The sequence below is a fragment of the Pleurodeles waltl genome, chromosome 3_1 (assembly GCF_031143425.1).
Source record: "Pleurodeles waltl isolate 20211129_DDA chromosome 3_1, aPleWal1.hap1.20221129, whole genome shotgun sequence".
Classification (NCBI taxonomy): Eukaryota; Metazoa; Chordata; class Amphibia; order Caudata; family Salamandridae; genus Pleurodeles; species Pleurodeles waltl.
Genome location: NC_090440.1, coordinates 1185439397 through 1185453304, shown reverse-complemented (window position 1 = coordinate 1185453304; position 13908 = coordinate 1185439397). Strand labels below are relative to the sequence as shown.

At 43.6% G+C, this 13908-nt stretch overlaps 1 protein-coding gene across 6 annotated transcripts in view; it reads right to left on the bottom strand.

Annotated features, from left to right (window-relative positions):
• The window catches only part of ARHGAP32 (Rho GTPase activating protein 32), a 942023-nt gene that overhangs the window by 96287 nt on the left and 831828 nt on the right, over positions 1–13908 (bottom strand). For all 6 annotated transcript variants that reach the window (XM_069224492.1, XM_069224494.1, XM_069224495.1 and 3 more), the window contains 2 exons: positions 11631–11775; positions 9978–10060 (listed from right to left, as the gene is read on the bottom strand). In XM_069224492.1, the coding sequence (XP_069080593.1) occupies positions 9978–10060; positions 11631–11775 (228 nt within the window). The remainder of the gene's footprint in view (positions 1–9977; positions 10061–11630; positions 11776–13908) is intronic.

The window sequence follows — 13908 nt, the reverse complement described above, 5'->3', positions numbered from 1 at the left end:
GCTTGTAGGTTCATCAAGATCCCTAGGTACCCAGAGCCAATAAATGGGCTGCACTTTGCAATGGGTTTTCATTCTATACCGGGTATACAGCAATTCATTTGCTGAAATATAAAGAGTGAAAAACAGGTATCAAGAAAACCTTTCTATTTCCAAAATGGGCGTAAGATAAGGTATTGAGCAGCAGTGGTTATTTGCCCATCTCTGAATTCCGGGGTGCCCATACTAGCATGTGAATTACAGGCCATTTCTCAAATAGACGTCTTTTTTACACACTGTCTTACATTTGGAAGGAAAAAATGTAGAGAAAGACAAGGGGCAATAACACTTGTTGTGCTATTCTGTGTTCCCCCAAGTCTCCCGATAAAAATGGTACCACACTTGCGTGGGTAGGCCTAATGCACGCGACAGGAAAGGCAACATGGACACATCACACTTTTACATTGAAATCCGACGTGTTTTTTGCAAAGTGCCTAGCTGTAGATTTTGGCCTCTAGCTCAGCCGGCACCTAGGGAAACCTAGCAAACCTGTACAGTTTTGAAAACTAGACACCTAGGGGAATCCAAGATGGGGTGACTTGTGGGGCTCTGATCAGTTCTGTTACCCAGAATCCTTTGCAAACCTCAAAATGTGGCCAAAAAAACACTTTCCTCACATTTCGGTGGCAGAAAGTTCTGGAATCTGAGAGGAGCCACAAATTTCCTTCCACCCAGCGTTCCCCCAAGTCTCCCGATATAAATGATACCTCACTTGTGGGGGTAGGCCTAGTGCCCGTGACAGGAAATGCCCCAAAACACAAAATGGACACATCACATTTTGACAAAGAAAACAGAGCTGTTTCTTGCAAAGTGCCTAGCTGTGGATTTTGGCCTCTAGCTGAGCAGGCACCTAGGGAAACCTAGCAAACGTGCACAGTTTTGAAAACTAGACACCTAAGGGAATCCAAGATGGGGTGACTTGTGGGGCTCTGATCAGGTTCTGTTACCCAGAATCCTTTGCAAACCTCAAAATGTGGCCAAAAAAACACTTTTTCCTCACATTTCTGTGACAGAAAGTTCTGGAATCTGAGAGAAGCCACAAATTTCCTTCCACCCAGCGTTCCCCCCAAGTCTCCTGATCAAAATGATACCTCTCTTGTGGGGAGAGGCCTAGTGCCCGCGACAGGAAATGCCCCAAAACACAACGTGGACACATCACATTTTGACAAAGAAAACAGGGCTGTTTTTTGCAAAGTGCCTAGCTGTGGATTTCGGCCTCTAGCTCAACAGGCACCTAGGGAAACCTAGCAAACCTGTACAGTTTTGAAAACTAGACACCTAAGGGAATCCAAGATGGGGTGACTTGTGGGGCTCTGATCAGGTTCTGTTACCCAGAATCCTTTGCAAATCTCAAAATGTGGCCAAAAAAAACACTTTTTCCTCACATTTCGGTGACAGAAAGTTCTGGAATCTGAGAGGAGCCACAAATGTCCTTCCACCCAGCGTTCCCCCAAGTCTCCCGATAAAAATGATACCTCACTTGTGTGGGTAGGACTAGTGCCCGTGACAGGAATAGATCACACAACGGTCAATGTTGGTACTTACATGAGGCAACTGTTGACCCTGGGGCGATCCATTCCTTACGCAGGCACAAGGTATAGGCACTCAAGCGGGGTAGTGTTTTTATCAGGACAAGTGAGGAATCACTGGGTGGTAGGAATTTTGTGGATCGCCGCATATTCCTGTAGTTTGTGTGACAGAAATACAAGAAAAATAGAGTTTTTATTCAACATTTCAGCTTTTCAGGGTATTCTGGGTAAGAAAACTTTGGGCAATCCACACAAGACACACCTTTCTATCTAGTTGAGTGTGCCTTTGGTGTAATAGGCAGTTCTCTTTTAGCTTTAAGATAACAGGTTTGAATGCACTTAACTATCCATCTAGCAATGCCTTGCTTAGAAATTGGATTTCCTGAATGAGGTTTTTGGAAAGCAATAAATACAGGGAGTGCAGAATTATTAGGCAAATGAGTATTTTGACCACATCATCCTCTTTATGCATGTTGTCTTACTCCAAGCTGTATAGGCTCGAAAGCCTACTACCAATTAAGCATATTAGGTGATGTGCATCTCTGTAATGAGAAGGGGTGTGGTCTAATGACATCAACACCCTATATCAGGTGTGCATAATTATTAGGCAACTTCCTTTCCTTTGGCAAAATGGGTCAAAAGAAGGACTTGACAGGCTCCGAAAAGTCAAAAATAGTGAGATATCTTGCAGAGGGATGCAGCACTCTTAAAATTGCAAAGCTTCTGAGGCGTGATCATCGAACAATCAAGCGTTTCATTCAAAATAGTCAACAGGGTCGCAAGAAGCGTGTGGAAAAACCAAGGCGCAAAATAACTGCCCATGAACTGAGAAAAGTCAAGCGTGCAGCTGCCACGATGCCACTTGCCACCAGTTTGGCCATATTTCAGAGCTGCAACATCACTGGAGTGCCCAAAAGCACAAGGTGTGCAATACTCAGAGACATGGCCAAGGTAAGAAAGGCTGAAAGACGACCACCACTGAACAAGACACACAAGCTGAAACGTCAAGACTGGGCCAAGAAATATCTCAAGACTGATTTTTCTAAGGTTTTATGGACTGATGAAATGAGAGTGAGTCTTGATGGGCCAGATGGATGGGCCCGTGGCTGGATTGGTAAAGGGCAGAGAGCTCCAGTCCGACTCAGACGCCAGCAAGGTGGAGGTGGAGTACTGGTTTGGGCTGGTATCATCAAAGATGAGCTTGTGGGGCCTTTTCGGGTTGAGGATGGAGTCAAGCTCAACTCCCAGTCCTACTGCCAGTTCCTGGAAGACACCTTCTTCAAGCAGTGGTACAGGAAAAAGTCTGCATCCTTCAAGAAAAACATGATTTTCATGCAGGACAATGCTCCATCACACGCGTCCAAGTACTCCACAGCGTGGCTGGCAAGAAAGGGTATAAAAGAAGGAAATCTAATGACATGGCCTCCTTGTTCACCTGATCTGAACCCCATTGAGAACCTGTGGTCCATCATCAAATGTGAGATTTACAAGGAGGGAAAACAGTACACCTCTCTGAACAGTGTCTGGGAGGCTGTGGTTGCTGCTGCACGCAATGTTGATGGTGAACAGATCAAAACACTGACAGAATCCATCGATGGCAGGCTTTTGAGTGTCCTTGCAAAGAAAGGTGGCTATATTGGTCACTGATTTGTTTTTGTTTTGTTTTTGAATGTCAGAAATGTATATTTGTGAATGTTGAGATGTTATATTGGTTTCACTGGTAATAATAAATAATTGAAATGGGTATTTTTTTTTGTTGTTGTTAAGTTGCCTAATAATTATGCACAGTAATAGTCACCTGCACACACAGATATCCCCCTAACATAGCTAAAACTAAAAACAAACTAAAAACTACTTCCAAAAATATTCAGCTTTGATATTAATGAGTTTTTTGGGTTCATTGAGAACATGGTTGTTGTTCAATAATAAAATTAATCCTCAAAAATACAACTTGCCTAATAATTCTGCACTCCCTGTAATTGTTTTGTTTTGCGAATTAGTTTTGTTCTGTCAATGTAGTACATTAACGCTCTTTTGATGTCTAATGTATGTAGTGCTCTTTCAGCTACAGAGTCTGGCTGTGGGAAGAACACTGGTAATTCTACTGTTTGATTTAAGTGGAACGGTGATATGACTTTTGGTAAAAATTTAGGATTTGTTCGTAGAACTACTTTATGCTTGTGTATCTGAATAAATGGTTCTTGTATGGTAAATGCTTGAATCTCACTTACTCTTCTTAAAGATGTGATGACAATTAAAAATGCAACTTTCCATGTTAAGTATTGCATTTCACAAGAGTGCATGGGCTCAAAAGGTGGACCCATGAGTCGTGTTAAGACAATGTTGAAGTTCCATGAAGGAACTGGTGGTGTTCTTGGTGGTATAATTCTCTTGAGACCTTCCATAAATGCTTTTATGACTGGTATTCTAAATAGAGAAGTTGAGTGCGTAATTTGCAGGTAAGCTGAAATTGCTGTAAGATGTATTTTAATGGAAGAAAAAGCTAGCTTGGATTTTTGCAAATGCAGTAAGTATCCTACGATGTCTTTGGCAGATGCGTGTAAGGGTTGGATTTGATTATTGTGGCAGTAATAAACAAATCTTTTCCACTTATTGGCATAGCAATGTCTAGTGATAGGTTTCCTAGCTTGTTTTATGACCTCCATACATTCCTGGGTAAGGTCTAAATGTCCAAACTCTAGGACTTCAGGAGCCAGATTGCTGAATTCAGCGATGCTGGATTTGGGTGTCTGATCTGTTGTCTGTGTTGCGTTAACAGATCTGGTATGTTTGGTAGCTTGACATGAGGCACTACTGAGAGGTCTAGTAGTGTTGTGTACCAAGGTTGCCTTGCCCATGTCGGTGCTATTAGTATGAGTTTGAGTTTGTTTTGACTCAGCTTGTTTACTAGATATGGAAGGAGTGGGAGAGGGGGAAAAGCATAAGCAAATATCCCTGACCAACTCATCCATAACGCATTGCCCTGAGACTGATCTTGTGGGTACCTGGATGCGAAGTTTTGGCATTTTGCGTTTTCCTTTGTTGCGAATAGATCTATTTGTGGCATTCCCCAACTCTTGAAGTAAATATTCAGTATTTGGGGGTGAATCTCCCATTTGTGGATCTGTTGGTGATCCCGAGAAAGATTGTCCGCTAGCTGGTTCTGAATTCCTGGAATAAATTGTGCTATTAGGCGAATGTGGTTGTGAATCGCCCAATGCCATATTTTCTGTGCAAGGAGACACAACTGTGTTAAGTGTGTGCCCCCCTGTTTGTTTAGGTAATACATCGTTGTCATGTTGTCTGTTTTGACAAGAATGTGTTTGTAGCTTATTATGGGTTGAAATGCTTTCAGCGCTAGAAATACTGCCAATAGTTCTAAGTGATTTGTGTGAAAGTGTTTTTGGTGAGTGTCCCATTGTCCTTGGATGCTGTATTGATTGAGGTGTGCTCCCCACCCTATCATGGAGGCATCTGTTATTACATATTGTGGCACTGGGTCTTGGAAAGGCCGCCCTTGGTTTAAATTTATACTGTTCCACCACTGAAGCGAGGTGTATGTTTGGCGGTCTACCAACACCAGATCTAGAATTTGACCCTGTGCTTGTGACCACTGTGATGCTAGGCACTGTTGTAAGGGCCGCATGTGCAACCTTGCGTTTGGGACAATGGCTATGCATGAGGACATCATGCCTAGGAGTTTCATCACCTTTTTGACTTGTATTTTTTGATTTGGATACATGGCCTGTATTACATTGTGAAATGCTTGAACCCTTTGTGGACTTGGAGTGGCAATCCCTTTTGCTGTGTTGATTGTCGCCCCTAAGTATTGCTGTGTTTGACACGGCAGAAGGTGTGACTTTGTGTAGTTGACTGAGAAACCTAGTTTGTGTAGGGTTTCTATGACATACTTTGGGGGTTATTCTAACTTTGGAGGAGGTGTTAATCCGTCCCAAAAGTGACGGAAAAGGGACGGATTTACCACCAGCCGTATTACGAGTCCATTATATCCTATGGAACTCGTAATACGGCTGGTGGTATATCCGTCACTTTTGGGACGGATTAACACTCCTCCAAAGTTAGAATAACCCCCTTTGTGTGTTGTGAACACCTTTCTAGAGTGTTGGTTTTGATTAACCAATCGTCTAGGTACGGGAACACATGTATTTGCTGCCTTCTGATATGTGCAGCTACGACTGCTAGGCACTTTGTAAAAACTCTTGGCGCAGTTGTTATTCCGAATGGCAACACCTTGAATTGGTAATGTGTTCCTTGGAATACAAACCTTAAGTACTTTCTGTGTGAAGGATGTATCGGTATATGGAAATATGCATCCTTTAGGTCTAGTGTTGTCATGTAGTCTTGTTGTTTGAGTAGTGGGATTATGTCTTGTAATGTCACCATGTGAAAGTGATCTGATTTGATGTAGGTATTTAATGTTCGGAGATCTAATATAGGTCTAAGAGTCTTGTCTTTTTTGGGTATGAGAAAGTACAGGGAGTAAACTCCTGTTCCTTTCTGGTGTTCTGGTACTAATTCTATTGCTTCTTTTAGTAGTAATGCCTGAAATTCTAGTCCTAGAAGATCTATATGTTGTTTTGACATATTGTGTGTTTTCTGTGGTACGTTTGGAGGGAATTTGAGAAATTCTATGCAATAACCATGCTGGATAATTGCCAGTACCCAAGTGTCTATTGTTATCTCCTCCCAATGTTTGTAAAATTGTCTTAATCTCCCCCCACAGGTGTTATGTGTTGGGGATGTGTGACTTGGAAGTCACTGTTTGTTTGAGGGGTTTTGGGGCTTTGGAACTTCCCTCTATTTTTTTGGAATTGCGCCCCTATATATTGCCCCCGAAAACTTCCCCGCTGGTATTGGCTTTGATAAGTGGGCCTTGCTTGTGAGGTTGTGGCCTCTGTAGGTTGACCTCGAAACCCTCCCCTAAATGGTGTTTGGCGAAATGTGCCTCTGCTTTGTGGGGAGTATAGTGCGCCCATGGCTTTTGCGGTATCAGTATATTTTTTGAGTTTTTCAATAGCAGTGTCGACTTCCGGCCCAAACAACTGCTGTTCATTAAAGGGCATATTCAGCACAGCTTGTTGTATTTCCGGCTTGAATCCTGATGTACGCAACCATGCGTGTCTCCTTATTGTTATTGCAGTATTTACTGTCCTTGCAGCTGTATCTGCTGCGTCCATTGATGACCGTATCTGATTATTGGAGATACTTTGTCCTTCTTCTACCACTTGTTGTGCCCTTTTCTGGAAGTTTTCTGGGCAAGTGTTCTATGAAATGCTGCATTTCGTCCCAATGAGCTCTATCGTATCTTGCCAAAAGTGCTTGTGAATTGGCAACACGCCATTGGTTTGCTGCTTGTGCTGCAACTCTTTTACCCGCAGCATCGAATTTGCGACTCTCCTTGTCTGGAGGTGGTGCATCTCCCGAGGTATGAGAGTTTGCTCTCTTGCGAGCTGCCCCAACAACCACAGAATCTGGTGTTAATTGCTGCATAATATAAACAGGGTCTGTTGGTGGTGGCTTGTACTTTTTTTCCACCCTTGGAGTTATGGATCTGCCTTTAACAGGCTCCTGAAATATTTGTTTTGAATGTTTTAGCATTCCTGGGAGCATAGGTAAGCTTTGGTATTGGCTATGAGTGGAGGAGAGTGTATTAAATAAAAAGTCATCCTCAATTGGTTCGGAATGCAAGGTGACGTTATGAAACGCAGCTGCCCTTGAGACCACCTGCGTGTAGGATGTACTGTCTTCAGGTGGCGACGGCCTTGTAGGGTAACAGTCTGGGCTGTTATCTGATACAGGAGCATCATAAAGGTCCCATGCATCAGGATCATCTTGACTCATTGCAGTATGAGTCGGAGATTGGATCAGCGGTGGAGTGGCTACCGGTGATGTGTGCATTGATGGTGCTGGAGATGGTGGTTGAGTTGTTTGTCTTGCCACCTCTGCCTGTGGCTGCTTGTCCTTTTCTTGAAAGGCAAGTCTTCTTTTCATCTTAATTGGGGGAAGAGTGCTTATCTTCCCGGTGTCTTTTTGAATGTGGAGCCTTCTTTGAGTGTAGTCTGGCTCAACAGATTGAAGTTCCTCTCCGAACTTATGTCCTTGCATCTGGGAGGACAATCCCTGTTCCTCTGTGTAGGAACCTGTTTTCGGTTCCGAGGCTGGATGTTTCGGAATCGAAATCTTTTCGGTCGCCTTTTTGGGCTCCGAGGCAACCTTCTTTATTTTCGGCGTCGTGGTTTCTCGGTGCCGAACCATTTTGTGCCACTGTCTCAGGGCCGAATCTGTTCGGAGCTGCTGTCTCGGGCCCGAGATTGCTGTGTGGCGGTATCTCGACTGGAGTCGGATGACTTCGCCACATGCATGCCCTTTTTCGGTGCCGATGATTGGTCACCTATTTTTCGGGTTAAGCCATGGCCTGTTGGTGGTGGCGTCCCCTGGGCTTTTGTTGTCTTCTCATGAGTTTTATGTTTCGACGTCTTACTCACGATTTTCGGCGTTTCTTCGGGATCGAGCTCGTCCGATTCATGGATGGAGAAGCTTTCTTCTTCCTCCTCGAAACGCCCTTGTCCTGTCGGCGCCGACGCCATCTGCAGTCTTCTTGCTCTTCGGTCTCTTAATGTCTTCCTCGACCGAAACGCTCGACAGGCTTCACAGGTATCCTCCTTGTGCTCTGGAGACAGACACAAGTTACAGACCAGATGCTGATCTGTATATGGATACTTGTTATGGCATTTTGGGCAGAAGCGGAATGGGGTCCGTTCCATCAGCCTTGAAGAGACACGTGGCCGGGCCAACCAGGCCCCGACGGGGGGATCGAAAAAACCCCGAAGGGCCACCGGAGCTCTTCAAAAGTCGGTGTCGATCTGCTATAACTAACCCGATACCGAACGCAAACAATACCGACGATTTTTCCGAGATTCTAACTAACTTTCCGACCCGAAACACGGAGCGAAAAGGAACACGTTCGAACCCGATGGCGGAAAAAAAACAATCTAAGATGGAGTCGACGCCCATGCGCAATGGAGCCGAAATGGGAGGAGTCCCTCGATCTCGTGACTCAAAAAGACTTCTTCGAAGAAAAACAACTTGTAACACTCCGAGCCCAACACCAGATGCCGGGATGTGCACAGCATGTGTATCTGCAGCTACACATGCCACCGAACATATATATATATATATATATGTATTTTTTTTTGGTAGTTGTGAGGTTTCCTTGGGGCCAAAATGGCCCCCAGGGAAACCCTACAACTACCAATAGCTATATAACTATAACTAATAATACCATAGCTGCCTATGGGCGACCCCCTGTCAATTTCGTTTAAAAAATAAATTAATTAAATTAGCCCCGAGGGTGTCGCAATCGCGCCCCCCCCAGGGGGCCCCAACATCGAAATTGAAAAATATGGCCCCACAGAGGGTCGCCCTGCCTACGGGCGACCCCCTGTCAATGTCCTTATTTCTTTTTGTTTTAATTAACCCCTGGGCGTGGCGCGATGGTGCCCCCCCCCCCAGGGGGCCCCAACATTGAATTTTAAAAATATGGCCCCCGGGGGGGACCCCCCCATGTGAAATCCCTGGTGTCTAGTGGCATTTCCTGGCCCCGATCGCAGCTGTGCCCCCAAGTGAAATCCCTGGCGTCTAGTGGCGTCACCTGGTCCCCGATCGCAGCTGTGCTGCGATCGGGGGCCAGGAAACGCATTCAGGAAGGCCTCGTATGAAAGGGGAGAGTCTCCCCTTTCATACGAGGCCTTCCTGAACGTGGGGAAGGCTGTTTGGGCCGCTTCCTGCTCCGATGGGGAAAACAACAATGTGACGTTGTCACAAAGGGGCGGGGGGGAAACACAGAAGCTCTTCCGTGTCTTCCAGGGATAAAAAAAAAAGAAAATCCCTGGTGTCGGCCACTGGTCGTGACCCGCACCAGGGAGGACTGGCCCGCTCTAAAGGGGTTAAAATCTGCGTGGTCGTATATTTCCTAGACTAGTAGCTGAAATATTTGTGACTGCCTAAATGGTCAGACTTTTTCTCCAAATATACAATCACGTGTCACTTTTCAAGCAGAGAACCAGACATGAAACCACCTTTTCGCTTTTTTTGACACTTTTATGATTTAGGCTCACCAAGATGAAGCAAAGTTTACCTGAATTCCAAAATGAACTCTAATATAAATAACACAGACAGCCAGAGCTGATATTCCCGAGGGAAAGAGTTAACGTTTTCTGCAGAGAACAAAGCGCATTGCAGTTTGAACAGTAGTAAATAAGGAATACCACCAGTGCAATTCCACCTGAAAATAAGCCCCCCTTTCTGACCTGACGCAAGCAGAAAGTGGCCTTCATCTACTGGATGCACATTTGATAATACTCAACTGAAGGAAGAGGAGGAAGGTCCCACCTGTAGTGAGGCGGCGGAAGCTGCTGGATGACATCATGAATTCTCACCAAGCGTTCCTCATCTGTAGCTACTGAGACTGCATCCTGCCAGAAATGAAATCATCAGGGTTTACAATGTTGTTAGATCAATACAGCAAGGAATTAAGAATGCAGTGCACACCACCCACTAAATGAAATGGGAACTACCAGGAAGGTACAGCAATGTTTAGTTCCTCGATTTCAAATTTCCCTTTGAGGAGAGTTACATCCTATACCACAACATTCTCTTTCACAGGCACACAAAGGAAAGGAGTCTTGTGGGAGCACAAGCCATTTGTTTTGTTTCCAGAGTCAGTTGGCAGGTTGGCATATACCCAAACCAGATTCCTCTAATTGGCCTGGATAGAAAAGATGGGGAAGGCATCTCGGCTGCTTTGAAAAATTAGGATGTTGTGGCTTGGCACAAGGAGGTGGATCGGTTAGCCGTTGCATTCATGTCATGGGGATGAATGCAAAAAATCTCAAGGCGGTGATAACAGTATTTCAAGAACTTTTTAACATCATGATTATGTGAGCTACACCAAGGAAGAATCCACGTTGCAAATAACTCAATCATTACACAAAATTCAAAATTAATTTAAATATAACATTTTGATTGAACTTAAGCTGTGCACACATGAAGACTGTTGCCTCACCAAATATGCTTCTCTTTCATTCGATTTCAAACAGAACTAGAGCTCCCTTTCCTCTAAAATCCATCAGGGACGTGCTATTTTGTCCCATGTTGGCCGATATTCACCGTCATGTTACATAATTTTCATTTAGATTCACCACATGGAAATGTATCTTCCTGTGGACGTACTCAAAATCTGGCAGGGACTTTGTCCTCATGGACCAACACTGAATAGCCTAATCTACATAATACAGAGGGGGCGCATCTGCCTTCTTTGATGATTTAAATATGGAATCACAGGCAAAAACAGAATCTGAAAGGGAGAACATTCTTCCAAGCAAACACAGTTCTTAAATACTGAGATCCCAAAAGTAAAACAACTCAAAATAAGTTTCTCATAAATGGGCTGTGTCATATTAACTGTGATGTTGTCAGCCATATCCTCATTCACAGCTACTTTTTACTCTGATTAAATGCCACCCGTGAGAGATGGTGGTCACGGCTTTCTAGGAATGTAGCGAAAATACCATTCATCTTCATGATACAGCGAGGGAAGACATTACATTTTGTTTAAAAATCATATTGTCCAAGACCTAAAAGGAAAACATTGAAAGCTACAAACACATGCGAAGGAGAAGACAAACATGAAAGTTGGGAGGATTTTCAGCGCATTGGGCAAAATAAAGTGGTGCCAGACGCGGAGGAAAAGCCTTCTTTCAGTGATTTGCCACTCCCACAAAGTGGCGTACTTCACATTGTGGAAGTCTGGTCCTGACTAGGCGACAGGGAGGCGCTTTACTGTAAAGAAGGACATGTTGGAAACCATTTAACACAATTGTAAATGTAGCCAGAAGCTGTGCCTCACACTGGGACCCGGCAATTACATACACAGCTCTTTGCGTGTTTCTGGCTGGAACTCTACACTTCCTGTCCTTCTGAGTGTACAATGTCAACAGGCCCCGCCCTGGAATGAAAACATCTGCCACGTGCAGGTGTACTTACCGAGAACTTCTCGTACAGCTGGTAGGTCAGTAGGGGATTGGGCAGCTCTCGGAAGTACAGCTTACAGAGCGAGCCAACGCAGTGAATATCCTGGATGTAAACATCTTTTGTTAGGTCAGGAATCTGCTCCGAGTCAAACTCGTGGCTGGGAAGAAAAGGAAGCAACACATTATTGAAGGAAGTGCTAGTTTCTAATGAGCACGTAAACAGGGTTAAACGAGTGGCACTAAAGCTTACCAGATCGAAAGCAGCACGTGGCTGTCGCTTGTATAGGATTATGACATGTGGAGACACATGGTTTTGTATTTCCCATGATTTAGTTGCACAGCCTTCAAAATTGTTAGCATCCGTCATAGCTGGCTGTGGTACACCTTTGAGACTGGGTGCCTCTTGCTCTCTCTTCCGATGATACCTTTACTCGCTTTTAAAATAGGACTCTAGCTCCCCTACTCCCTCTATATTGTTACGTCAATTTGTATAGCGTTGTATTGCCATTAGTTTGTGCTTGTGCTGATGAAAAAAGAAGAGAAACCACCACATTTTGGCCTTGTGGGATCGGTCATAGTTCGGAGACCTCTTTCTAATAGCTAGAGTTGCAACTTTAGTAGAGTGCTTGTGGTTAATGTGTGTGCTTTAGAGGTTAGTGTGGACTGCTACGACCATTCTTTACCAGAAAATAATTTCTGACAGATATATAGACGCGCCACACTGGCAAATTATGTCTATATCTGGCAGAGTAACTATAACTGAAACTAGTGGCTCAGTTGCATCAATACATAAACTGCAGATGTGTAACGGCTATAAGGGTCACAGTCAGAACAATTGCACATATGCATGGGAAAAAGAGAGGCTAAGAAATGAAAAGCTCTTTGGAGGATTTAAATCAGGCAGGGTATCACACCCAAACACACACACCCACCCTCTCTCTCACACACACACTCAAGTATTATTTTGAAAATCGGTGGCGGATATGACCTTTCCACAGCACTGTCAGACATCTCTGGTATTAATGCATAAATAATCAATCTAAATGATCCCAGGAAATCCAGTTACATGGATGATCACAGACGGAACCAAAGAGATGTGTCTAGAAAACCAAACCAAAGAGCCAAACTACATGTGGCCACAGATAAACCATATATATCCACTAGGAGTAAGCTAAAACCTGATCAATATGTGAGGTGCCGGATAAAACTCTTCATGTGCGGACGCAAACATTTTATAGCCAAGGGCATATTCTTCTTTGGATCATTGAGCAAGCCTCCTTACACCTCTAATCAGGCAACCCCAAATGTGATTTAAAGTTAAGGCATATTTAGTTCATTACAGCAGTGGAGTTTATTACTTTCTTCTTTCATACCTGCAGTGAAGTTCATGAAGACTTTGATCGTCAACCCTACTAGTTCGTCATTCATAAGTGTCAAAGATGAACTAGGCATTAGCAGGGACATATTAAGTATTTTGTGGGCCTGGGAAAATGTGTTTGAGGGGCCCCTGTCTGGAGCAGCACTGAATGTATGAGCCAATTTCAGCTCTTTCATGCCCTTTTCAGCCAGGCCACTGGCTGTGCACAGGCACACATCCATATTCTAAATTTGTTCTAATAATCAGGGATAGTGACTGTGTTTTCAATATTGTAACAAAGCAGCAGTTCACTAATATTAATGCAAATAATCTCTGTGACATCCTCCTATTTCTCATATGTAAGGTCCTATTTTGCTCTAAACAATTTGTTTTATGGATGTTGCATGAAACATGAAGACAATATTTCTCTGCAAAATGTCTGTAATAGACTCTCAAACATTAACCACATTAAAATAAATAAATGAAAAACAGTATTAAAAACAATCTGCTTAAGAATTATTCAAGGTCATTAGGGCAAGACTGCAAAACAGAGCTGGTTCTATCGGAAGCCCCTTGAAAGACTGGGGGCCCTGGGCCACAGCCCGATTTGCCCATGCCTTGAAAGGTCTCTCCGCATTAGAGTCATTTGCGAACAAGCCTTTTAATGAGGAATAGACTATGTGCAATTGCAAGAGTAAAAACTATAATAACAGAAAGACCAAAATACTTAGACCCGAAAACGTCATGGAAATTCCATGGCTTAAGTATAAGGACATTCTCCAAAAACGTACCTTTTTATTTTACACATTTTACTATAAGAGTTCAATAAAATAAATTAAACCTAACTGTTTGATACAGTGAGATGTGTAAAATTAGAAATCGTTTACTTTTTAAACATTTTCAGATCTCTTGGTTGCCTGTCAGAAACAGAAAT